This window comes from Neltuma alba, unplaced genomic scaffold, assembly GCF_004799145.2.
Source record: "Neltuma alba isolate B1F8T4 unplaced genomic scaffold, ASM479914v2 tig00006003_pilon, whole genome shotgun sequence".
Classification (NCBI taxonomy): Eukaryota; Viridiplantae; Streptophyta; class Magnoliopsida; order Fabales; family Fabaceae; genus Neltuma; species Neltuma alba.
This window is the reverse complement of record NW_021634310.1, coordinates 734-26,199: the sequence shown is the minus strand read 5'-3', so window position 1 is coordinate 26,199 and position 25,466 is coordinate 734. Positions and strand designations below refer to the sequence as shown.

Sequence of the window (25,466 nt, the reverse complement as noted above, 5' to 3'; positions counted from 1 at the left end):
AAATAAGGATGCGACACTCCCCAAGAATAAACGGATTCTTCTTGCAAAATAGGGTGAGCAGAACAGCAAAAGATAGTAGTAAACTCAGCAGGTAAGAGAACGCACAAGAAGGGAAATAGGCGCTCGAAAACTCTAGAGCTGTATGTATTTGCACCTCTAGCCAATGCCCCTTATATATATAGGCTCCAAGATCTGAACATTGCTTGTCTCTTAGTGATAAAATTTCAGTTTTGAACGTTGAAGACATTGAATGACTTAGGGTGTGTTTGGCAAGCACCCCAAACCATGGTTTTGGGACCCAAACCATGGTTTGAGAAAAATGTTAGCCAAACACCCTTAAAAAAATCAAAACCATGGTTTGGGTTCAAAACCATGGTTTTGGGAAAAGCAGAAATTTTTTACTTTTGGAGAAAAAAGGGAGAGTGTGAGAGCCTATAGGATATATATCTTGTTATTTTTTTATAAACATATTTTTTATAAACATATTTAATCTTATATCTTATAAATATATATACATATTAATTATTTATTAATTATATTATCTTATATATTATTAATATATGTTAATAAAAAATATATTATTAACAATTTTATTCCTTCAAATTAAAATATATCATAAAATATATTTTTTCTATAATTATCATATTAATTTATGCCAATTTGTATATATAAAAAGTACTTCTAATAACAACTATCCAAACACTCACACTTCTCAAAATCACTTTTTCACAAAATCTATTCTTCCCAAAATCTATTTTTTTCAGAATCTATTCTCCAGAATCTATTCTCCAAACCATGGTTTGGTTTCATCCAAACACACCCTTAATTGCATGATTTGAACCATTGGAGGCAAAGAAATGACATTCCCTTTTGATTTTCAAAATCATCATTTAATATATTAAAAATGTTTAAAAGCTTTCAAGGGGTTGCTCCGTTTTGAATTGATGATTAAATTATTCAAACGGTGGCAATGCGGTTTCATAACGCATTGAAATCGTTTGGCACTTTAAGTGTAATAAAAAACCCACGGTTTGATATTTGAAATCTTCAGCACCATTAAGAATTTTTTTTGCTCCATGTTTAAGGCATTAAAACTATTCAATATTCAATTTTTCTTTATTAATGCTGTCAATAAATATTATTTTGATATGCTCTTTCATTTCAAAATAATATTTGAATTTTCACAAAAACCTCATAAGAGTGTGGTCATTCTAACTCTCACATTACCAATTAATGTGATGCCTTTTTTTTGACACACCTACACAAGCATCACAACATGTTGATATTTTACTCAAATTTCAACTATTTTTTAAAAACCGAACTCTCCATTAGCCTAAATGCTTGGTCAAGTAACCTCTCAATTTTTCATTTTTATGGGCAATAGAGATTATTACGGATACTTCATTCATAAATAACAGACCCAAGATATAAATACTGGAATAAACATATAATAATCGAAGGAACCTACAAATTAAAACTATTATGTGTGTGTGTGTGTAACTCTATCTGGTAAACACTCTCTCTCTTTGTCTCCATGAATGGTGAAGGAGATAGGACTAAAAGAAGACAAGTCTCATATGACCGATTTGCAACAAAGCAACAATTATTACACATGGATTCATCAGCTTCAGCATCAGAATAAATCTAGGAGCTAGCCTCCCTTGTTGCTACAATGTCTCCTGAATATTCCTAAAACACATGAGGCCAAATGAAGTGTTTAATTTTATCATGTAGAAATTTCAGACGCCAGATCTTGTTCTATAAGCATAAGCCATGGGTTGAGATGAACAAGTATAGAAGGGCTTCTCTCATTTTCCTTGATTAATGAACAACCTTATATATGTATACTATCTCCGGTTCTTAATAGAACATTTAGCTTGATTTTCAATTTAATTCTAAATATAAAACCCCAATCTATTCTGTCTCTCATATTTATCTATTTTTTTCTCAAAGTAGTCCTTGTAGTAGTTGCACACATTAAATTTTTCATCAAATGATAAGGATATTTTAGGAAAGAAAATACCTATTTATTACAAATAACTAACTTTACTAATTTTTTAATCTATTCAAATTAGTTAACTGGCTCATATATTAAAGACAAGAGGTAGTATATATACATATATATACACACCCAGTATATATATATACACACCCACACCTTAGCAGAATAAATAATCCTGGACATGAGAAAATCTCCATATTGCCTGTCACAAATTAAATCAGTAGTCGCTTTCCCCCTGTGAGGCCAATTTGATGAACAAGAGACTGAGGAAGAAGACAGCAAGCAGGCAAATGAGGAAACCGAGGATCAAACCAGCAACCTTTGATGCTCCTATCATCACCATTTTACGACCCTTAATTAACAGCAGAAACAAGGTCACAAGTCGATCTCTTCAATATATATTCCATTTATGTCTCTGCATTGCGATGGATTCGAGACATAAAATGACAACACCTGTAGTAATTAAGAATACCATGAGACAACGCGTACCATTTTCAACAATATTTGCTGTCAGACATACCGAGTTATGAGAATATCACCAAAATATTTGTGTTGTGAAGCAATATATATAACTCAGTTAGAAGACCTGTGTGCGCGTCAGACAAGAATAGCATGAGATATATAGCAGCTATCTTAAACAAGAATACTACAAAACATATATAAGAGGCTTGTTTGGACCTGCTTGTGATAATAAGAGCTTATAAGTAATTTTACGTAAACTGAGACAAGACTCCCCTTGTATACTTACCTCATATTCTGTAAATGAAGTTTGAAAAGCTGCTTTTAAAAAATCCAATCACAATTCCAAATGAGCTCTTAGACATACAATTTATTGTTGCCAGTCTTACCGCATTTTGTGTGAATAGTATATATTTATATAAAGATTGGAGCTTTGTGTATGAACAAATCGCATTATCATATGACCACATCGGATAAGAATATCATGAGATAACAATTATCTTAGACAATTCATTGCTATCAATTGATCAGTTGCGTGAATTGCCCAAAATATTTGTAATGCGAGGATCAATTAGAGACATTTTTTCCATCCTAAATGTAAAAACTAGATAACTAATTTATGAAGATTAATGAAATTAGTGAAGTTTATTTCCTAAAATACTCCTATAATCATTTGTGTGAATATGGCCAAGACATTTGTACCATAAAGCAATAACTCAATTAATTACAAAAGAGAAAAAAAGATAAAATTTATAATGAACATATGTGAAAAAGAATTGATGTAACTCCTATTGAAAAAAAATAATATAAAATCATTTAATTTGGTTTACATATATGCAAAGAACGTTATTGGAGGTGCTAGTGAGTAAAGTTAATAATAGTATAATCATCTAAAAAGGATAAGAGGAGGACTGACAAACCTAATGAAATTATTGAATGAGATTTTTTAATTGACAATATATCCAGAAACTTAATTATTGATAGAGCACCATAACATCAAACTATCTGTTGTACCAAAAAAAAAAACACAACACTATCCATATAAATGATCCCATCCAATGAGATGAGTTTTGTTATTGTTATTGTAATATTACACTTACACAACTACATCTATCTTAATTAGGAGAAATACTTACATACTTCTGAAGTGTTATGTCATTCATGCTCTTTCCAATAAAAATGCTCCAAGTGTCCTTTCTTATGGATTTCACATCCCGTAAATTTCTCTTGATTATTTTTCTCTCTTTATGACTCATTATGATAGAAATTTGTGTAATCCATAAGAAAAGGCATTTGGAGCATTTTCATTAGAGAGAACATGGATAACATGACATTTCATGAGTATTTTCCTTAATTAGATGGGCATCTCACAATACAAAACACGCCTTAGATATCATTCATATGGTAGATATGGCCAAAACTGTGTACTAATAACTGAATGAGACAAAAGTTTATTGGAGTTAAGGTGGTGTTTGACTAAAAACTAAACTATGATTTTAAAAGTAATTTTATGGTTATTAAAGCCCAACATCTGAACAAAGCCCAAAAGCAAGCCCATAATGCAAACTAGATAGAAATGCTCTTCAATCCTTTGAGTTTACTTTACACATGCCTCAATTGTACTAGATAGTGTTCTCTATATATTGAACTAGCCACTGTACACACATCGCAATGAGGAAATACAATACATTTTGAATTATGTAGCTCTGTGTCTCTCTTATTATGTTGCTCTGTTTTCATTTCTATCCTATTATGGTATCAGAGTTGTGACTAGCTTAGTAAGCTCAACAATATGTTTGGCTCACCCTCACCGAATATGTCCACCACCACCATGCCACCCTTCATACCGTCATTGTCCAATGTCTCTTACTCTGCTGCTACTCCATCCACCTTCCCTCACTATATTACTACTAAGCTTACTCAGGAGAACTATCTCTTTTGGAAAGCTCAGATTACCTCTTACCTTTATAGTTAACAACTCTTTGATTACATTGATGGCTCTGTTCCTCCTCTACCAAAATTATCTACTGGACTTCCAAATGAAGATTATATCTCTTGGTTTCAACAAGACCAACTTGTTCTTTCCATTCTTCTTGCCTCTTTATCAGAAAAAATCATTCCTCAGTTTATCAAGCATAGGAACTCTCGTGCTATGTGACTTGCTTGGAGACATCTTTTTCACAGCAAACTCAAGCTCATCTCATTTATTTGCACTAGCAAATTACCAATCTCAAAGAAGAAGGAGAATCAATTAATGAATATTATAAACGTGCCACTGTCCTAGCAGACTCTTTAGCTATAGTAGGGAAGTCTGTCGCTAATGATGATTTTGTTACCTATACCTGCTAGCTAGTTTAAGGCTAGACTTTGATATTATAGTAAACGTATTAGCCACTCAATGTGCCTCACTTACCACTAAAGGAATTTTAAGCCACCTCTTAACCTTTGAAAAGCGTCTTAACCAGCAAAACTTTGTCGCACTACTGACTGTAATTGCTACAAATGCTGTTAGCAGGTTCCCAAGCAAGTTTCGTGGAGGTAGAGAAGGATGTTCGTTTGGCTCTGGACATGGTTTTACTAATTTTGGCCATGGTCCCCTCTTTTATGGAAGAGGCCATACATGTGGTGGTCCCTACAAAAGACGTGGTCTCGAATGCCTTTATCGTGGAAGAGGATGTTACTCCACTTTCCATCCTGTGTTCTCCATTTTTCAACTTGATAAGAAGGCTTCTTATCAGCTTTGTGATAGTTTTGGGCACATTGCTCTAACCTATGCGTAAAGAAACAATAATGCCCTATAGGCTCCTTTGCCTCCATCTCTTGCGGCACATTACTCAGGATATTCAAACATAGACAGCTCCCTTTGGTTTCCAGACACAGGCACCACTCACCATATGACCAATGACCTCTCGAAACTCAATCTTAGCTCTACACGCTATTATGGCAATGACTCAGTTCTTGTGAGCAATGGCTCACCAATGGCTATTCATCACCAAGGCTCTGGAACTCTCAATACTTTAACTGGCAAATATCTCCTCTCTAATCTCTTACATGTTCCTACTGTTTCTAAAAACTTAACGTCAGTCTACCAATTTTGTGATGACAATAATGTGTTTTTTGAGTTTCACTCTGGTTATTTCTATGTGAAGGATGAGAAAACAGGGACACCTCTTCTTCAAGGTTCGAATCTTAGGTGCATGTACCCTCTTGCTCTCTAAGCTCACTATGGCGTTCGTACTTCTTCTCTTCACTGGCACCAACGCCTTGGTCATCCTGCCTTTCGTGTTGTTCAACATGTTCTACGTTCAAATAAACTTCGTGTCACCAGTGTCAATGTTCGTCATCATCAGCGTCCAGCATGTAAAACTTCCAAGAGTCACCATCTCCCTTCCCCTCCCTCCCCTTACCAATCTATTTTTCCTTTTCAATTAATATTTTGTGATGTATGGGGCCCATCCCCCATTGTGTCTGTAAACGGTTTCAGATACTATGCATCTTTTGTTGATGACTTCTCTCGTTATATTTGGTTTTATCCCCTTTGCACCAAAAGTGAGCTACGTAGTGTCTTTCACCAATTTCGTTCTTTAGTTGAAAATTTGTATCAATCCAAAATCTGTTCTTTCCAATCTGATTGAGGAGGTTTGCTCATTGCACAAAGACTTTCTTTCCCTTGACATTCTTCACAGAATCACATGTCCTCACGCTCATATCAGAATGGCACTGTTGAAAGGAGATACCATACAATTGTCAAAACTGGTCTTGCTCTTATGCATCATGCTTCTCTTCCACAGGCTTACTAGACCTTTGCTTTCTCAACTTCATCTTTTCTTTTAAATCGTCTGCCAAGTTCTATATTAAATAATAAAAGCATATTTGAAGTTCTCTACAAACAAAAGCCTAACTATCATTTCTTGAAAGTTTTTGGCACCAGTTGCTAGCCCAATCTACGGCCCTATGCTACTCATAAGCTTGCCCCACGATCTCATCTTTGCATCTTCCTTGGCTATGCCCCTTATCATTTGGGTTATCTCTGCTTACATCTTCCTTCAGGCCGAATTTACACGTCCAAGGATGTCATTTTTTATGAAAACCTCGTTCCCTTTTGAGCCCAGTCCAATACTAGTGAGCCCAACACCCTCTTAACTCCACGTACCCATCTTCCTATTATTTCCCTCTAGCCCAATACTTCCAATACTAGTGAACCTAATGCGTCCATCACCAAGCCTAATAACCCAGGCCCACTCCCTCATTCAACCCTACTCTTCTCCTCCCTTCCCCAACATGATCTCCCCTTCCCTTTCTTCAGTGTCCTCACCATCCTCTCTCTCTCCTTTCCCTGGTTCTTCACCTGCCACTTTGCCTGCCACCATACCGCCACCTGCTCAACCGTCTCATCTGATGGTCATAAGATCAAAAGCTAACATCTTTAAACCCAAATCCCTCACTCCTAACCTTCTCTCACATATACCTCTATGGGCTCACTACTCCTTAATCTCTACACCTCCTATACCCTCATCTGTCTCTCAAGCCATCAAGATACTTGAATGGTGACAAGCCTTGCAGGATGAATATCACGCCCTTCCCTCTACCCACACCTGGGATCTGGTTGCTTACTCCTCTTCTATGAATATTGTTGGTTGTAAATGGGTTTTTCGAACCAAATATCTAGCCAATGGTTCCCTCAACAAGTTCAAAGCCAGCCTTATTGCTAAAGGCTTTTATCAACAACTCAGAATTGATTTTTTCTCCCCTGTAGTCAAACCAGTCATTGTCCATCTCATATTGTCCCTTACTATCTCCAATGGTTGGCCAATAAATCATATTGATGTTCAAAATGCTTTTGACGATGGATTTCTTCCTAAGAATGTCTATATCCAGCAATGTCCTGGGTTTGTCCATCCTAATTTTCCACATTATGTTTATAAATTGCACAAGGCCATCTATGGACTAAAACAAGCACCTCGTGCATGGTATGCTTGTCTTAGTGCTCGATTAGCCGAACTTGGCTTCTCTTCATCTCGGTCTGATTCCTCCCTGTTCATTTGTCATAATTCCAAATGCACTATCTATGTTTTAATTTATGTTGATGACATAATTGTTACTAGGTCTTCTATTAATGTTGTTCAAGATTTAATTGCCGTGGTTGGTATATCTGTCCCTGTCAAAGATCTAGGAGAATTGCATTACTTTTTGGGTGTTGAATTTCTTCCATCTTCCTCTGGTCTCATTCTTTCTCAACATAAATACATCTTGGATCCCCTTGATAAAGCCCAGATGTCCAAAGCTCGTCCCGTTTCCACACCTGTTGCTTTTGGCTTTATTCTTACTGCCTCTCTTGGTCCTAATTTTTCCAATCCTAGACACTATAGAAGTATTGTTAGCAGCCTCTAATACCTAAGTTTTACTTGTCCTGATATTACCTTTGTTGTCAACTGAGTTTGTCAATATATGCATCATCCCAAAGAGCACCATTGGACTATTGTCAAATGCATTTTGTGATATCTAAGAGGCACTTCTCATCTTACACTTCATATCCGGCCCTCTCCTTCACTCACTCTATCTGTCTTCTCTAATGTTGACTGGGGAGGAAAACCTGATGACTCTAGATCAACAAGAGCATTTGCCATCTACCTTGGCCCCAATCTCATTGCTTGGAGCTCAAAACAACAACTACGGTGGCTCGTTCAAGCATAGCAGAATACAAAGCCATTGCCACTAGTGCTAGTGAAGTTATATGGCTACATGACTTCCTCTATGAACTTGGAATTTATCTGCATGATGCACCTTTCCTTTATTGTGATAACTTGGGTACTACCTATCTTGTAGCCAATCCAGCTTTTCACTCCAAGGCTAAGCACATTTCTCTTGACTATCATTTTGTCTGTGAAAGGCTCACTGCTGGCCTTCTCCGTATCTTGCATGTCTCTTCCAGAGATCAAATTGTGGATATTCTAACCAAGCCTCTACCTACTTCTCGGTTTTCTGCCCTGTGCTCGAGTCTCACAGTACTTCCAGCCCAGTTCAACTCTCGAGGGCGTATTGAAGCCCAACATCTGAACAAAGCCCAAAAGCAAGCCCATAATGCAAACTAGATAGAAATGCTCTTCAATCCTTTGAGTTTACTTTACACGTGTCTCAATTGTACTAGATAGTGTTCTCTATATATTGAACTAGCCACTGTACAGACATCGTAGTGAGGAAATACAATACATTTTGAATTATGTAGCTCTGTGCCTCTCTTATTATGTTGCTCTATTTTCATTTCTATCCTATTAACAGTATACAAAGTAAATATGTGATACAAGTTGTCTTGATTTGTATGAAAGTGTTTTTTAAAAATGCTTCCAACCACCCCCTAAGTAAATAGTCATTTCTCCTTTTCTTTTCCTTGATTAGGAATCAATATTAATGTATATTAATAGTTATATAAAGACCAAAGATTTAGGCTTTTTTTTCCCCCTGAAAATGGTAAACAATTTCGCTTTTCATCAAGCTTAATTTTTTACTGCCCAACAGAGAGAGATATGCCTTGTTCATAAACAGCAAAAGAGCACAAAGCACTGGAAACAACAAACACACACTTAATTACAACACAGAGCAATAAACAAGAAAAACACCTTGATACAATACAAAACGTCACGAACAAACTATCATAAACATATAAAAATGAAATTAAAAAAGAGATACTATCTCTGTAACTCTATAACTCTATCTGATAACTACACACACGCGCGCGCATGTATATCCCTCTCCATCAATGGTGAAACAGATAGGACTAGGAAAGAAGACAAGTCTCACCCACTTGCACCAAAGCAACAAGTATATCTTCCATGGATTCAGCTTTTGTTTGCAAATTAAGTGAAAAACTTTCTGACATCAAATCTCGTTCCACAGGCATAAAGGTGTGTGGGTTATCAGATGAAGAAGAAGTAGGGTCCTGAACAACGCAAGGGCTTCAGAGAATGAACAGGTCCCAAATAGAAGAAATGATATTCCATTATTATATTATTGTCTGTCATGTACAAAAATGAGTTCCTCTACCATCATCATGTCCCAAATTTCAAGAGCCACAAAGTGAGCAGTATGAAAACGAGGATGCAAAGAACGGCATCAACGATCTTAACAATCTTTGATACTCCCATCATCACCAAAACTTGCCAGTAGATCAGATATGTGGGGAGCCAAAGTATAATGGATGCCTTCCAACCAATAAACTAGACCAGCCCCATGAAGCTTTATGTTCCTTAGCATAAGAAAGTCATTATTAGGGAAATAAAGTAAATTAAACATTCATCTGAAGCTGGAAATATTGTACTTTGGACAAATATTGTAGAAAGATTATTTTAACTGATGTTGCTGAGAACTGCAAATGTTTGGGAGAGGAAGAAATTAAATGTTGATATGGATGAGAATCACTTGAACACAAAGCCATATATAATGGTGTGCTATAAAACGGATGCGAGTATTGCATGTGATCACACATACCTTAGATAAGAGCATCACCATGAGACTACAGCTGCCTCAATAAGAACACCATAAGATCGATGGTGATCACTTGTCTTAAATAAGACTATACTATGAGATAACATGTACCTTACTAAATAATTTGTTGTCAGACATGCCGAGATTGTGAAAATATAAACAGAATATTTTTGTTTTAAAGCAATAACTCAATTAGGTATAAAGTTTGGAGCTATGTGTGTCACACCAGACACCTAGATGAGAGTGCCATGCAAGTATAAGTGCCTCAAAAAAGAAGAAGAAGAAGAAGAAGAAGAAGAAGAAGAGATACTTCCTATCTTAAGTGCCTCAAAAATCACTTTAAGATTTTGCTATTTATAATGGTGTTGTAAAGTGTGAGAGTGTTGCATATGATTACACCTCTCTTAGATGAAAGCATCACCACGAGATCACACCTATCTCAACAAAAATATCATACAATCGACAGTGATAATAGCTATCTTAAATAAGACTAAACTATGAGATAACATATATCTCACTAAACAATTTACGGTCGGACATGCTGAGATTGTGAAAATATGAACAGAATGTTTGTGTTTTAAAGCAATTAACTCTATTAGGTATAAAGTTTGGAGTTATATGTGCCACACCAAACACTTAGATGAGAATATCATGCAATTCCAAGTGCCTCAACCAAAAATAGCATGAGATTATTCCTAGCTTAAGCAAAAATACTACACAAGATATAACCAGGCCATGCCGCAAATATAGCCAAAACATTTGTGTTGGAATCCAATAATATCATAGCAAATCTCTCACATCAAGAAGCCTCATAAATGAAGCATTGTTTATAAGTTCAACAGACTCTCCTAACTATTCTTTTGTAATTGAATTCTCCCTTGATGTACGTCCATTGTGCTTAGATAAACTTATGTGGATGTTTAGTTTGATTGAGATATTAAAATGTGCGGTTGCCTTTTACTTATTGTGAATCTTATGAATTGAGTTTCAACCAACATACCCCTAATCAAAATCAAATTTTAATTTTAAGTTATTGAGGGAAATAATTGCCAAATCACCATCCAAGTTATTATGGCAAAAATACACGTTTATCGGTGAGGGCCTAGTTGAATTACTTAATTTTACCAAATATTCTATTAAATTTATCAATATTTTGGACAATAAATTATTGCTTTATTTTTGTTCAAGCATAAGACCATGAAGCTTAGCATCATGCATGAGAAATTTAACTAGATATCAAAGTAACAATCAAACAGATTGCTAAGCAATGTAGCAAACATATGAAGAACATCTCACTAAAATTGTTCAAGCCTCCCACCTATACCTTATCAAGAACTTATATACTGAAGTTAAATCATAAATTGCACGCACGCATGTGCAAAAAATAAATGAACAAGCAATCTGATGGAGGTCCACGACCAACATTGAAATATAATTTGCAGCCAGCCATGAAATGAAAGTCAAATGTATCCTATAATTAGGGTTTATAGCCAGGGCAGATTAGAATTAGAATGAAATGAGATCATCATCTTTAGATGACTGCTGCTTCTTTGGAACTTGGCCTGCATTCTGTGATGCTTCCCCACCTTTTTTGCCAAATATCATCTCATCAAGATCATCCATCATATCATCATTGTTCCCTCCACGACTGCCAGCTCTCGGACCAGCCGGCTTTCTAATCAAGGCATCTTCTTGAGTATTAAGAGGCGACTCGTCTGGCTCAATCGCAACAGGTATCATAGCAGGTTCCTGCCTAAGAGGAGGAGTAGTGGACGGCTTGTTCAACTCTTCATACTTGGTGAAAACCTTCTGAATCTCATCATTAACATTCAAGGCCTCAAAAAGAAGTGCCTCATCATCTCCAGCAGTCTCGATGATTCTCTGTACAGTAAATTGAGACTGACGACACTGTTGTACAAGGGTTGCGGTCAAATCATCCTGCAGACAAAAAGGTCAGATTTGTACCTCCAGCATTCAACAGTTCTAGGGTGTGCTTATTTCCTTTTAAGGAACCTTGCGAGTCTAAAACTGATACATATCAACAGTGTAATCAAATTAAGGGGAAAACAAAAGCAATGAAAAGCTCAAACTCAAAACAAATTTCCTCAGTCTCCTGTTTCGTTCTGTTCTATTTTGGGAGGAGGGAGTGGGTTGTCCAGAAATTGCACAAGCCTAAATAATAGTCTAACATCAGCTATGTCCAGCCAACTGGATTAAGAATGGCTGACAGGCATCTACGATAAAGTGTTGCTCCGGTGTTGTCCAGGTCAAAAAAATGGAGAATAAATAGCAAATTTGTAACAACGGTGACAATGGCCATCAATATAGAATAATAAATGCAAATAATCAACAGATTAATTAAAACTAGTGACTGGTTAGTTGTCATAGATCAAACAGGTTGGTAAAACTGTTCAACCAAGTAATTTTCAATATTCTTTAAAGAGGCGGTATCAAGATTACCATAATTCTTTTAATAAAAAAATGGTGAATTTATTCTCTTAAAGTCAACTTTGTCCTCAACAACAAAGACAACAGTCATAAACTCAATTCAATCAAGCAAGTGATTTACTTCTCCCTAAAGCTGTGGATTCTTAGACCCATCAATGTTTTTTCTCAACATCTTCATTTCTATATAGAGATGAAGATGCTCTTTCTCAACATCATTTGTTCTATTCCGCTTTATTTTTTATTTTTTATTTTTGGTGGAGAAGAGAGGGTTTGATAATGGAATTCCTTCTTCAGCCTCGAAAAAGAAAAAGGAAATGAGTTTGTGACTGGACAATGCTATTGGACCAAAAATGGGAGACCTAAAATCTGTCTGTGACCCAAGAATAATTAGGCAGAAACACGGAAACAACACCCCAGGCAAAAAAAAGGAAAAGAAACATATGATAAGCTGATTAAGGAACCGCTCCAATCAGACCAAGATGGAGATTGGGCAACCGAATAAGTAGGATGTCAAAGCACATGCATCCACATATGAGAGCCAAAATCATTAAGTAGAAGAATCGAGCAGTATGAGAACAATTAGACATGACAAAGGTAGAAGGAATATGGAATGATTGCAAAAAGAAGAAAGAAAAGCACAATACTCATTCCGTTCCTTATTATAAGAGACATTTGCTGCTTATGACATGTTCCTATATATAAGAGACACTTAAAAGTTGTATCTACTTTTTTGTGTTGATTTCCTATTTTACCCATATTTATTGTTTCCAACTCACACTTTCTCTCCTTCCTACTTCTCTTTCTTTTAGTAATTTACCATTGTTCTCTCTCATGTTCTCTCTCCTTATTAATGAGGGCATTTTTGGACAAAAATTAGACTTTTTACACATTGATTGTTCTTAACTAATTTTAACTGTTTTTTTTATCAACGTAATTCGGTTATTCGTCTCTTATAATAAGGAACGGAGGGAATAAAACACAGGATACGTTATGTAGCAAACTCCAATTTGATCTTGATCCAAATATTAGGGGGCTAGGTTTTGTTACCTGTCTGTTTCCCCCCCCCCTCTCCAGCGGTGAATTTGTTATGTATTAAATAGGGGACATATGAATTAGTTAGGAAGTTAGGATTAGTTTGTTAACAAGAGCCGAGGGATTAGGCCATAAATAAATTGGTTGGGGTAGTTAAACTAGGCTTACGAGAAATTGAGTTCTGTTCCCTCTTTTTCCCTCTCTCCTGCTTATCTACCTCTCCCTCCCCTCTCTTAATTCCATCCGTTTCCCTTTCTTTCCCTTCTCTCTCTCTCTCTCTCTCTCTCTCCCCCCCCTACCTTACTTGCACATCAGAATTAGTATAGTAAATAAAATTAAAACAAAGGTACTAATTGTTGAGAACCCACGTTGAGTTTGGTCTACTGGAGGATTAGCAGTTCATTATTACTTAAAGAGTCATAAAGTTAACTATTTTCTAGGAGTCTTAGCATTATTTATCATTATCACAAGGAGTTTGTTGTGTATTTAATAAAAGGAGTACAGGAAGAGGAGGTTCCCACAATGAATGTAAGAGTTGCGCGTCAGTGGAAGTCATCTCGCTCACCACATTGCTTCTTTTTATCCTGAATTTTACCCTAATATTCATTGCCATATGGCAAATTCAACGTGGAACATATGGCATAACAAAACATATCTGCAGCTGACACACAGTATTGCATAATAAATGAAAATTATTAACCAAGAACAAGTATTTTCAACTTCCATATGTATGGTCCTTTCAAAATTCAGTAAATGTTTGCTCTTTATCTAACCTTAGTAGCAGAACAAGGTAAAAAAACTGACTATTAGACAGCACCATCACACAAACCCGTAACTCCCTCTAATTCACATCGAGTTTCTCATATGCTAAATCAAAGATATGAGATGTAACAGCTTTGGAGAAAGTAATGAATTATAATGCAACATGAAGATTATGCAGCTAATGGTTCATAGCTATTTATAGTGCAGCCAAGAGCTAACCATTGACACTTACAGGGTTGCAGGCAAAATGAAAATATAACTCAAAAAGTTTCAGTCTAAACTAAGATATTTAAATCAAACTCATCTTCAACTGCAATATCATCATCAAAGTAATCACATTAGGTATTAGATAATCCCTCAATTTTCCATTCATCTTTTGGAGAAAGCAGTTGAGGTATTGCAGTAGGTCTGGTCATGTCAGTGCATTAGCAGCAGGTGCTGGTTTGAAAAGCACATTCTTCAGCCTTTCAAAATGATTTAAATTAGGAGTGTTGCTCTATTTAGCCATAGGGTATACAGTGCAAAGCAAAGTTAAAGGAAAGTAGTGTGTATAGGGTGGCTACTTGAAATTCACAAGGTTATAAATGTCTCGTAGCACTATGGTCCACAGCATGGAGCAACAAACTAATTATCTCTGAACTCCTATGACCTTAAAATTAAAGCACATCATATTCCTTTGGTCCTAAATCAAGGAGCTAGTTAGGAAGCTACCTTTAATCTTAAATATAAGACCTTAATCTATTTTATCTCTCATATTTATCATTTTTTTCTAGACTGATTTATCTACCTTATACATTGATATATAATCTAACGTTACGTAGAAGTATTTTACAAAGACCATGTCACATTTGTTAAAATTAATTAATTTATTTAGCTTTCTTAATCTGTCCAAATTAGTTAAGTAACTCTTACATTTAGGACCAAATGAGTGCAATTTATCCACATAAGTTACATAACAAGCATGTACACAAATAAAAGTTCCGAGAAGCCCAATAGAATGTGGCAGAGACATGACACAAAAGCCCCAGACAATATGGCACGATATATGCTATGTACCTAGTCAGAGAGGACAGATAATCTTCCAAACAAAATCCTATGACGATCTATCTTTGGCACCATATATGAGTCCAAACATTTGTCATTAATAGTTATCAATTATTGGATATATAAAAGCAGTACAACATGACAAATTAATACCTTTAGAACATCCTGTTGAGGTGATGAAGACAGAACAGTAGAAAGAAGCTCAATGCTATTTCTTGCAACATTGAAAGCCTCCTTTGTTTGCTCAGGCGTGAAAGTCCGCACAGGAATATCATGCTGAACCTGTCCCGACTGATTAACATGAACTTCAGAAGCAGTCACTGAACGAGGGGGAGTGAAAATAGGTGCCAAACTTTCATTGTCACGACCTGGGAACCGAATACCTCTTGATTTCAAACTCTGGACCAGAAAAGTGGTCATCAAGGAAAGTTAATAAAGGAGTTCTCAAATAATTGATTCCTGGCATAAAAATAAACTAACGAGGAATTTATCTAAGCACTATAACCTGAGACTCCAAAGTTATGATCCCAAAAAAAATTCTAAAATCATTATTAGCATTTTGGCAAAAAGTCTTCCAAAATTTTCTCATTCAGTGAATTGGGATTTGGACCAGTAATTAATAGTAAACAAAAGAAAGCCCTACGATGTTGTATTAAATCGTTTCCTTCCTTCCAGCTTTTTTCCTCCTATTTCCTTCAAAATTCTTCATATAACGATTAAAATAATTAGGTTTAAGAGCATCCAAACTGTTAAAATACCTTGTACGTTTCTTCAAATACTGGCAAAAAGCGAAGCTCACTGGTTGACTCCCCCCATGCCTCAATGAGTGTTAAGGCCTTGTTCCGGTTATTCACAACAGTCTGAGGGTCATCAATCAGCCTGACCATTTCATCAAGGACTTTCTCTGCTGCCACTTCTGAGAAGGCCCTTTCACAATTTTTAACGCATGTTTCAAGCAAAACCATAGCCAGGTACTGAACCTTAGGACTCTTAACCGCGATCCGTCTCTTGATTGAACGAATCAATTCTAAACTGTTGACCTGTTCATGATTGACCGAATCGCAAAGCTCAAGATTCATAGCCCAATCAGGCTCATCAAGGTTCTCAGAGGTGGCATCCTCAACAAGCTTATCAATCTCGCTTGGACCCTGAAAAAATTCCCTCATCTTGAAGCTCATAGAACTCATGCCTTCACTCATCTTTCGACCCACCTCGGACCCGCCAATTTTCAGGCGCTCCCCCAAGGCGCTGACTTTATCCATCAAATTGTCACTCATCTCTTCCCTGTTTCTGACACCCTTTTAAAATGTAACCCCCCAACAACCCCACAAACAATCGTCCTCAAAACCTAGAAAATTCAGCGGAGAGGAAATTGCAGTGATATACTCGTACAATGGGTTAGTCAAAACCAAAATGTTTGGATCAAAACATAAATGCCAAAAAGAGAAAAGTCAGTTCCATAATCGAAAAGGTAGATTCCAATCTGTATTTGGACGTATAAGGGTCAGAATTGAAACGCACCTTTGGATATTGAGATGAATTTGGTTGAGTAGACCACGCGCAACAACTGCGCAAAAGCGTTGTTGGGTTCCTTGAAGCCTCAGTCTGTTGTCTCGCAGCCTTGAAAAGTTCTGTTAACACTCCCTACAACAAACGTACGGCGAGATTTTAAAGTTCATCATTAATTCTTATTAATAATTAATACTCCTCCGGCCCTAATTATAAGACCCAATTGACTTATTTGAGGAGATTAAGGAAGTAAGTTAAGTTGGTTATTTATAATAAATAAGTGTTGTTATTTCTAAAATATCTTTGCTAATTAAGTATATTGGCTAAAACTATCATTATTAGAAGGATTATCTTGGAAAAAAATGTATAAATATAAAAGAGAAAATGGATTGGGTCTTATAATTAGGACCAAATAAAAAGTCAAATTGGGTCTTATAATAAGGACCGGAGGAGTACTACTTTTTAATTAATTGTTTGAATAAGTTTGGCGGAAGAATATGCAATTATTTATAGATAATTAATTCAACTTATTTTAATTATTGATTTGATTATTGAAGAAATGTTATTTTTTTAAAACAAAAGAAATTATATGCAGCAAAAACAATCACGAGCCGCTGGGAAGCCAAAAAAAAAAATCACGAGCTTTTGGAACCTTTTATTTTATTTTTAATTTTTCTTTTAATGAATGAAACTAACAAAGGGTTACGCGAGATAGAAAATTTATGAAAACAGAAATAAAGTAAAATCCAACAACATCAATGCCAATCAATAATTTAAAATTTAAAATTTTATGTATTTAATATTTTCATTCAAAAATTTAAATATAAAAATGGACATATGTTAGACCAATTACATGTGCTAAAAAATATATATATGTACCAATACATTTTTTTTTCCTCTAAGAGAGATAATGACTGGTGATATGTTATTTTCTTCATTTTACTTTTCTTTTTTTTTTTCCCTTCTCTTCTTCAAATTACGAAGTAATTAGATCAAATTTGGATTTCTAAAATTAATACTCCATGCAATAAAAAATATAGATATAAAAAATTGTTAATAGTTAAATTAATAAAAAATATAGTTATTTATTAAAAAAGTACCATGATTTTTCTACAATACTACTTTTAATTATCTACATTGAAATTTTCTCATCTATAGAAATTCCGTTTAATGTGTAATTAATAGGATTAAAATAGATCAAGGTTTTAAATCTAAGACTAATAAAACAAACTTTCTAACTAGCTTTTTTTATTTGACTAGGAAACTTTCTAACTAGCTTATATGTTTAGAATAGGAGACAATACATTGTTATTAATTTAGTACTACTCCGATCATTAATGTAAGACATAATTAATCAATTTGAGTAGATTATAGATATTAGTTAAATTAGTTAATAGGATATTTTTTTAAAACACTTTAAGTATTTTTCTTAATTCCTCTATTTCTCCTCCTACTTAGTTATTTTTGAAAGAATATCAATAGGTTAATTTGGAAAAAAAAATTAATAAACATGTAAAATAGGTTTTACATATGGAACCAATATTAACTCTCTAATTAGCTTCTATATTAAAGATTGGAAAAGTAGTTTGATAATACTTTTATAAAATGTTAGAGAAAAAAATTAACCTTTAAGTCTTTCAATTTCTAACTCACTTATAATTCAGTTCTTCAACTGTAACTTATTACAACTCAATCTCTAAACCTCTAACTAGCTCAATAATTTAGTCTCTCATCTTTTTTTTTTAATATTATTATCCTTGTCTTATCCTATGTGACAATAAAAAAGATTGAGTTATAAGCAAGTAAAAAATTTATAGATTGAGTCACACTGGTTCATAAGTGAGGGATTGAGTTAGAAATGAATTAAAAATAAAATAACTAAAAGATTAGTCTACCCAACCTAATGTTAATTGTAGAAACGTAGATATCTAATTCTGGCAACGGATGTTACCCAACGGGGTATGCTTTTAGTTCGCTTGGAATCTTTTTTTTTTGGGGGTCAAAGTTCGCTTGGAATCTAAGCAACTAATGATCGCCTTAATTTTGGTTTTAAAGGGAAGCACATTCTCTGATATGATTAATTAGCTAATCATATTGAAGCTACTTTAAGAGAAAGGTGATTTGTGAAGTTACTCAAAGCCTCAGACACATTTTAGAGGCAACAAACTTGATTAAATGGTTGGTTAATCAGCACCACATGATATGATGGTTGATAATTAGAGACTGGACTATGGAGCCATCTGCTAAAATTTAATTTAAGTCTAAGTAGCTTAGGTAAAATGTAATTTTTGACCATGGATTTATTTAAAATATATTAATTTCTTTCCTAGTTTTCATAGGAGGGTTGACTCCCCCAATCCATCACTATCAAGAAGAATTCTAACTTTGAAGAATGACATCCAAATTCCTCTAAATTATCCAAATGTCAATTCATGAAATCAGCAAATGAAATAAAACCTCAAGAAACTTGAATTGAAGTAAATTTTTGAACATATTCATATAAATGTCCTTTTTTTATATAATAAATTACTTCCTATTATCACCGGCAATTTTAGCCGCGGGTCATTACTCATTGCTGGTTGGCAATAGTGATCAGTGAATTATTGAAAAAGGTGGTAAATAAGATGAGATTTGATCTCATTGTATGGTTTCCAAAAAGTAACATGACAAAACTAATCATTTATAACACACTCTCATTTTTAGGGTTCTAACTATGGGCAACAATGTTTGAAAAAAAAAAAATGAAGTACTTGGACCGATTACTAAATTCATCAGTAATAAAACTAAGGGTGATACCATTGCTAATCCTTATGATTTGATTTGATGAAATTTTGGTGCAGTCTTTATAATTTTAAATCGGTGATTTTAATGTCTATAATTTTATAATTTTTTATTTAAAAGTTTAATAAATAGTCTCTATACTTTTAACAAGTAAAACTATAGAGATTAAGATGAACTATTTGGACAAAAATCAAAATTCATTTAACTACGATGATAAAATGGGGTAGCAAAAATAAAAATGTTGAGATGGATTCTTGTTATACAAGAAAAGATAAGATTCAAAATGATCATATAAGAAAAAAGTAGGCATGACACCAATAGAAGAGAAAATAGTTAGAAATTGTTTGAGGTGATATAAGCATGTACACAGAAGTCTTTGTAAGCATTAATAAGAATGGTAGATCAAATGATTTGGAATCCTCTTATAAGGGGCATAGCCGCATAGGAACCAAAGAGAATATTGAATGAGATCATTGAATACAACTTTTTGATTAACAATTGTCTAAAAATTTGATTATTGATATAGTACAATAATATCATGTTGTCCATATAACCAACCCTATATAACTAATCCCATGTAATGGAATAAAGAATGTTGTTATTGTTGTAAGAAATGGTATGAGTTAAGGTGCATAAAGCACAACACTCTCAGGTATTTTGTAAGGTGCACTCTAAAATATTTTATGATACGTTCACTATTTTAAAATATTTTTTTAGGTGTATTTAATACGTTATAGTATTTTGTAGTTTATCCAGCACCCTAAAAAAATTTTAGATTCAACACCATAAAAACTATTGTAAATATTTATGGTGCTTAATATATATCCATTTAACAAATTTTTGAAGAGTTAATAATGAAGTTAAAATTGCTCAACAATAATATTTTAAAGGGGAAATTGCAAAAAAAGACCTTGGAATTGTAAAAACGCAGATAGGGACCCTTGACAACTTCACTTTGGGTTTTGACAAGAATAATATGCCCTGAAGTTGTCAAAACCCAAAGTGAAGTTGTCAAGGGTCCCTATCTGCGTTTTTGTAATTCCAAGGTTTTTTTTGCAATTTTCCCTATTTTAAAAGCACAATTACTTCTACATAAATTAATACTTTTTAAAAGTAAAATCATATTACTCTTTCGGTCCTTAATATAAGACCTATTTAACTAATTTGATTAGTTTAAGAAAATTAGGTAAGTTAGTTAATTATAAGAAAAGTGAAATATTTTTCCTAAAATACCATAATCATCTTTTTTAATGCTCCCTCTCGTTTTTCTACTTGATTATAGTTGAGAGAATATCCATAAGGGTAATTTAGAAAAAACTGATAAATATGAAAAATGAGTCTTATATTTAAAATCAAAATTAACTCAAGAATTGAGTCCTATATTAAGTACCGAAATAGTATGAAATATTTTAAATGGCTCGATATTCATATACCTGCTTGACGCCCACAACTCAAATGGCATAAACCCTTTATTTATTTACTAGTAAGATGCTTACTTTTTCAGCAAGGGGGAGGTTGGGGTGGCGCCGGGAGGGATCGTTCCTTCTATGTTTTCGCGAGGGAATTCATTTCTCTCGAGCTTTTGACATTCTTATTTCAGATCGCGGAAGCGAACGAAGTGTTTTTTTTTCCCCCACTCCCCTTCTCATCTTTCACTATTTTCATTTTTATTTTATTATTAATTTTCCCCTTTTGGAGTTGCCTGAGAACTTTCCATGATAAACCCTAACATTAACAACCTTAAACTCCTCTTCCGTCTTTGACCCTCCGACCCTTCTCTAGTTCTCAGGAGCTTGGGAAGAAGAAGGTGTTTTTCAGATGGATTTCACATGGTTGAATGCACTTCTAGTCGGGGCAGGTTGTCTTGCTTTTGGGTATTTCATTGGTTCTAAGTATCCTCTTCGCCTACTTATCTCAGCAGCGATAGCTAAAAGGAGTTCAGTGTTGGAAGGGAAGGAAGGGAAGAAGAAGAAGAATCCCAAAGAGCCGCTTGAGATTGAACATCTGGCTGATTTACTTGATGATTTTAAAATGGTAATTAATTCTTTCTCTTACAAATCCACTAACTGATTTCCAGTGGGAAGCTTGAAAATGTACCATCATTTTTCTGCAGGTGTTGGTTGTGAGAAACGATCTTAAAATGGGTAAAGGGAAAATTGCTGCTCAGTGCAGGTATTTCTTAATTGATTTAATTTAATTTTAATTGCATGCATTAATTATATATCTCTTAATGTTTGACTCGTAATACAGAAATTGGCTTTTGGTTATCCTAAATAAAGTGAGTGATTTGAAGATTGGAACTTAGAAAACAAATGATAAATGTACATCTGGAAGCAAGTTCTGATGGCCATTATTTGTGAAAATCAAGAAATGTTTTCCCCTTAGATGCTGTTAAGATGGAATGACTGAGAATGGCCATAAAATTATAGGTCAGCTGCTTTAAATCCTAGATTTAAGGAGGTTTTGAATGTTCTTATTTATTCTGCTTTCTGTCCGGGGCTTGTTGGTATGATTGAAGCCTTTCGAAAATGAGAACTGATAGCAGGGTTTATGAAAAGTGTTTATTCATGGTGACAGTCATCACAATCTGTTTTTAAGTGACAGTAGCGGTTTGAGTGAAAATGGTGTGGGTCAAAAGAGGTCAATATTTTCCACTTGATAGCATTGCTTTCTATGTTTTAAACTTCAAATACTATATGGATGATTTCTTATTACATGGGGCTGACTGGCGTGGTTCTAAGAATGCATTATTTTCACTGTCTTTATGAGAAGTAATTTAAACACGAAGTTTAGTTCTGATTTTTCTCTTTCATTTGTTGATCTTCTATGTTTTTAATTTTATTTAAGTGGACAAATTTTGTTTTCCAACTGATATATGGTTGAATCCAGTTCTTTTTATTCTGTAGTCACGCTACTCTGGGTCTCTACAAAAAGCTTATCCATCGAGCTCCAAAAGCTTTGAATAGGTACAGCCACAGGTTTTGATTTCACTCTTAGGTCATCCGTGATTGTGTCTCTTCAGTATGAAGCTTGTCAATATGCAGGTGGGAGATGTGTGCACAGCCCAAGGTTGTTGTCAAAATTGAAAGCGAGGAAGATATGCTGGTGTTGCAGGTGAGCGTTATTTAGAATTATTTGGTGCTAAGTCAGCGAAGTTTTTGTTTAATCTACTTAGTAGCTGAGTGTTGGCATGCCTGCCTGCCTTTTTATATTATTCAGAGTTGCTGATTATGATTATGATTATGATGCACAGAAGTATCCATAATTGGACATTTAATCTACTTCTGCTAATGAATCATTTAAAATGGGTTGGGAGTTTAATTCCTAGTTCACATGAATAGTTTTCTTATCATACCATCATGCTAACAGCGGTGTGGTTTGTTCAGATTTCTATTCTCATAGCTTTAATGTACAAATGGGTAGGTCGGCAAGTAAAAATAAAATTAGGGGACACAAATCCTATCAGACTTAGTAGCCAGAAATGAATGAAGGTGATTTGGATTATTCATGACTTTTTTGAAAGGACTATGTACTCTTAAGGTCATAAAATTGGTACCAAAATGCAGAGGGGAACATCTAGATCTAGCAGATGACCTGACCCGAATCTGCAGGATCAAAGTTGTGGAATTTACCATTGTAACAAAGGGGCATCTTGAAGTAAACCATGAAAGTGTAAATATTGGTCTAAGGAGACTTGGCTGTGAAAACACTAACAGAAAGCCTCAGTTTAAGGAGATCTGTTTCTGTTCTTACTGGTGGCTGCAACCCTACAAATGCATATGCTTGATAATCTTTTGAAGTGCGTTTCTTGATAAATGTTTATAGAGTCATATGGGGATAATATATGGTTGCTTGGGATAGTGAAAAGGACAGGAGTGGACATTTAGCTAGAAATTTTGCATTGTTTGCAACGGAAGGAAATTTTCGTAGCCTCAAACACATCTATGAATAAACTGGTCCTGGATTATGATTTAGTAAACTATACACGGAAGACAAAATCAATGTCAAATTTTATTTGCTTATCCGCATTGTTTAATTTGACAGGAAAGAGCGAAATCATTGAAATTACCTACGCATATCACAATTGATGCGGGGAGAACACAGATTGCACCAAGTGAGTTAATAGCACTTTGCATATGGGTCATTGTATAGTTCTCGGTTTAAGTTTATCAGGTCCTTTGCTCTGTTGTTTGTTCTTCTGATATTGCTGAAGCTCTGCTTGTAATGATCAACAGTTAATTTCCATTTGCCAATAATCTTATATATGTTACAGATTCTCAAGAAAAGTATTGTTCAGTGTTGATTTTGACTGCCCATATCTCGTTAGTCAGTAGACAGTTGGTCTCCTTTGGATCTATTGTAAATAATCTCATCCATTTTCCTGGGAAGTGGTCTGGAAACAAGGAAGCTAATGAGCAAGTTGTGAAGTAAAGAACGTGTTCATATAAAGCTTGAAGGATCTAGTGCTGTAGAGATGACTGACAACTATATATTGACCATGAACTAGGGTCTCTAATTCCTCATTTTGATCAGACTGGCTGATGCGTATGCTTATGAAGATGAAAGGGTGAGAGAACGTCTTGAGAGGGAACGTTATAGAAATTTTGTTGGATAAAGTGAACATCTTGAAGAGAAGTTATAATTGAATAATAGGACTCATGCAGTTGTCCTAAAACTAATGTGACAATCTCTTGATCACGACGATCACAAGATACGATAGTTTTTCTTTTTGATTTTTTGGTGGAAAGAAGTGATGTTTTTTCTACCTGTAGTTACTACTGGCATTAGTAGTTTCCACATTTTGTTTAATTTAATTTGTACACTATTATTAAATTCTCTCAGCTATTGTTAATATCCATATAGCGCTTATCTTATTCACTGTACTAATGTTTTTTTTCCTTTCTTCTAGATTCCAGAACAGTGATGGCAATAATGGGTAAATTCTCTTTTCTAATGCCATGGGATACTGCCTTTTCCATTTTCATTTGGGCTCTTCCTTCTCCTTTTCAGCTCAACGCTTATTTCTTTCTTCCTTTTCTTTATATTCAATTTAATTTCCTTGTACAGGGCCAGTGGATGTGGTTGATGATGTAACCGGCGGACTGAAACTTCTCTAGTCCTCATTTCATTCAAGTGATCTCTTGTTTATGAAAACCGGTGTTCTTAGAGAACAGAATTGCTGCTTGTGGCTATTCAGCCTAGCCTCTCAAGAAGCATTGATGCTTCTCCTGATAAAGATTCATATTTAATCTTAAATTAACGGCCACAATGATGATGATGAAGAAAAATTGGGTTATGACTTATGACAGTCTGGGTTATTGTCTAGTTACATGTAATGATAGTTTCCTAATGTAAAAGATGGTTCATGGAATTGTATTGGTTCCAATTTATTTATGAATCTAAATTTATGCTTATTTTTAATTATGATTTCATAAACGAATCATGTTTCAAGCTATTAATGGTTGCTACATCAATAGGAGGAAGTGCCATCCATATTATGGGCATGAGTGTTAGGTTTCTGGTGAGAAAATATAAATAGGGAGAGAAGGGTGAAAAGAGAGGGGAAGTGGCAAGGATGAGACAAATTTTAGAACAAGAATCTGAAATTTTTGAGAAAGACTCAATTTGCGAAATAATACTTCATTACAAATTTATATGTGCCTCATTAGCTTTCATTTCTCATTTTCTTTAAATGGACAATCTGAGTCAATACAATTTTTGTTCTATTAATTTTTTTATTCATTTTGATTTGGTTCCAAAAAAAAAGTGTTTCAGGTTTTTATTAAATTATAAAATTTAATGTTTTAAACGAAAATAAATTTAAATGTTTAAAATTTATGATTTAAAATTTAAGAGGCTAAACTTGAAATGAAAACAAATTTAAAAAATTAAAAATTGCACTGACTCAAAATTTATTACACACACTTGTTGACTCACCATGTATAAG

General features: G+C 34.5%; 2 protein-coding genes across 3 annotated transcripts; one reads left to right on the top strand and one right to left on the bottom strand.

The window, feature by feature from the left end:
* Positions 1 to 11,160: 11,160 nt before the first annotated feature.
* On the bottom strand, positions 11,161 to 16,848 carry LOC114749260 (TOM1-like protein 1). Of its 2 annotated transcripts, XM_028937758.1 has the most exons (4): positions 16,751 to 16,848; positions 15,988 to 16,577; positions 15,383 to 15,628; positions 11,161 to 11,881 (listed from the first exon to the last, which is right to left on the bottom strand). In XM_028937758.1, exons 2-4 carry the CDS (start codon positions 16,504 to 16,506, stop codon positions 11,450 to 11,452), a joined length of 1,197 nt encoding a protein of 398 aa, XP_028793591.1. In that variant the 5' UTR covers positions 16,507 to 16,577; positions 16,751 to 16,848; the 3' UTR covers positions 11,161 to 11,449. The 2 variants fall into 2 exon arrangements, with proteins under 2 accessions (XP_028793591.1, XP_028793592.1); XM_028937759.1 differs by lacking the exon at positions 16,751 to 16,848 and having other exon boundaries at positions 15,988 to 16,604.
* Positions 16,849 to 21,041: 4,193 nt separating this feature from the next.
* On the top strand, positions 21,042 to 24,940 carry LOC114749259 (peptidyl-tRNA hydrolase 2, mitochondrial-like). Its single transcript, XM_028937757.1, has 7 exons — positions 21,042 to 21,553; positions 21,633 to 21,691; positions 22,426 to 22,485; positions 22,564 to 22,633; positions 23,564 to 23,633; positions 24,429 to 24,455; positions 24,587 to 24,940. The coding sequence occupies exons 1-7, from the start codon at positions 21,338 to 21,340 to the stop codon at positions 24,634 to 24,636; spliced, it is 552 nt and encodes a 183-aa protein (XP_028793590.1). The 5' UTR covers positions 21,042 to 21,337; the 3' UTR covers positions 24,637 to 24,940.
* Positions 24,941 to 25,466: the final 526 nt, after the last annotated feature.

Bases quoted from the DNA above. Each gene is read 5' to 3' on its own strand.
- LOC114749259 (XM_028937757.1), top strand. From the start codon at position 21,338: ATGGATTTCACATGGTTGAATGCACTTCTAGTCGGGGCAGGTTGTCTT. The intron at 21,692-22,425 runs GTATTTCTTAAT...TTTATTCTGTAG, and splicing joins AAAATTGCTGCTCAGTGCAG to TCACGCTACTCTGGGTCTCT. The intron at 22,486-22,563 runs GTACAGCCACAG...GTCAATATGCAG, and splicing joins GCTCCAAAAGCTTTGAATAG to GTGGGAGATGTGTGCACAGC.
- LOC114749260 (XM_028937758.1), bottom strand. From the start codon at position 16,506: ATGAGTGACAATTTGATGGATAAAGTCAGCGCCTTGGGGGAGCGCCTG. The intron at 15,629-15,987 runs GTATTTTAACAG...TTTCTGGTCCAG, and splicing joins TATTTGAAGAAACGTACAAG to AGTTTGAAATCAAGAGGTAT. The intron at 11,882-15,382 runs GTATTAATTTGT...TTTTGTCTGCAG, and splicing joins CTCAACAGGATGTTCTAAAG to GATGATTTGACCGCAACCCT.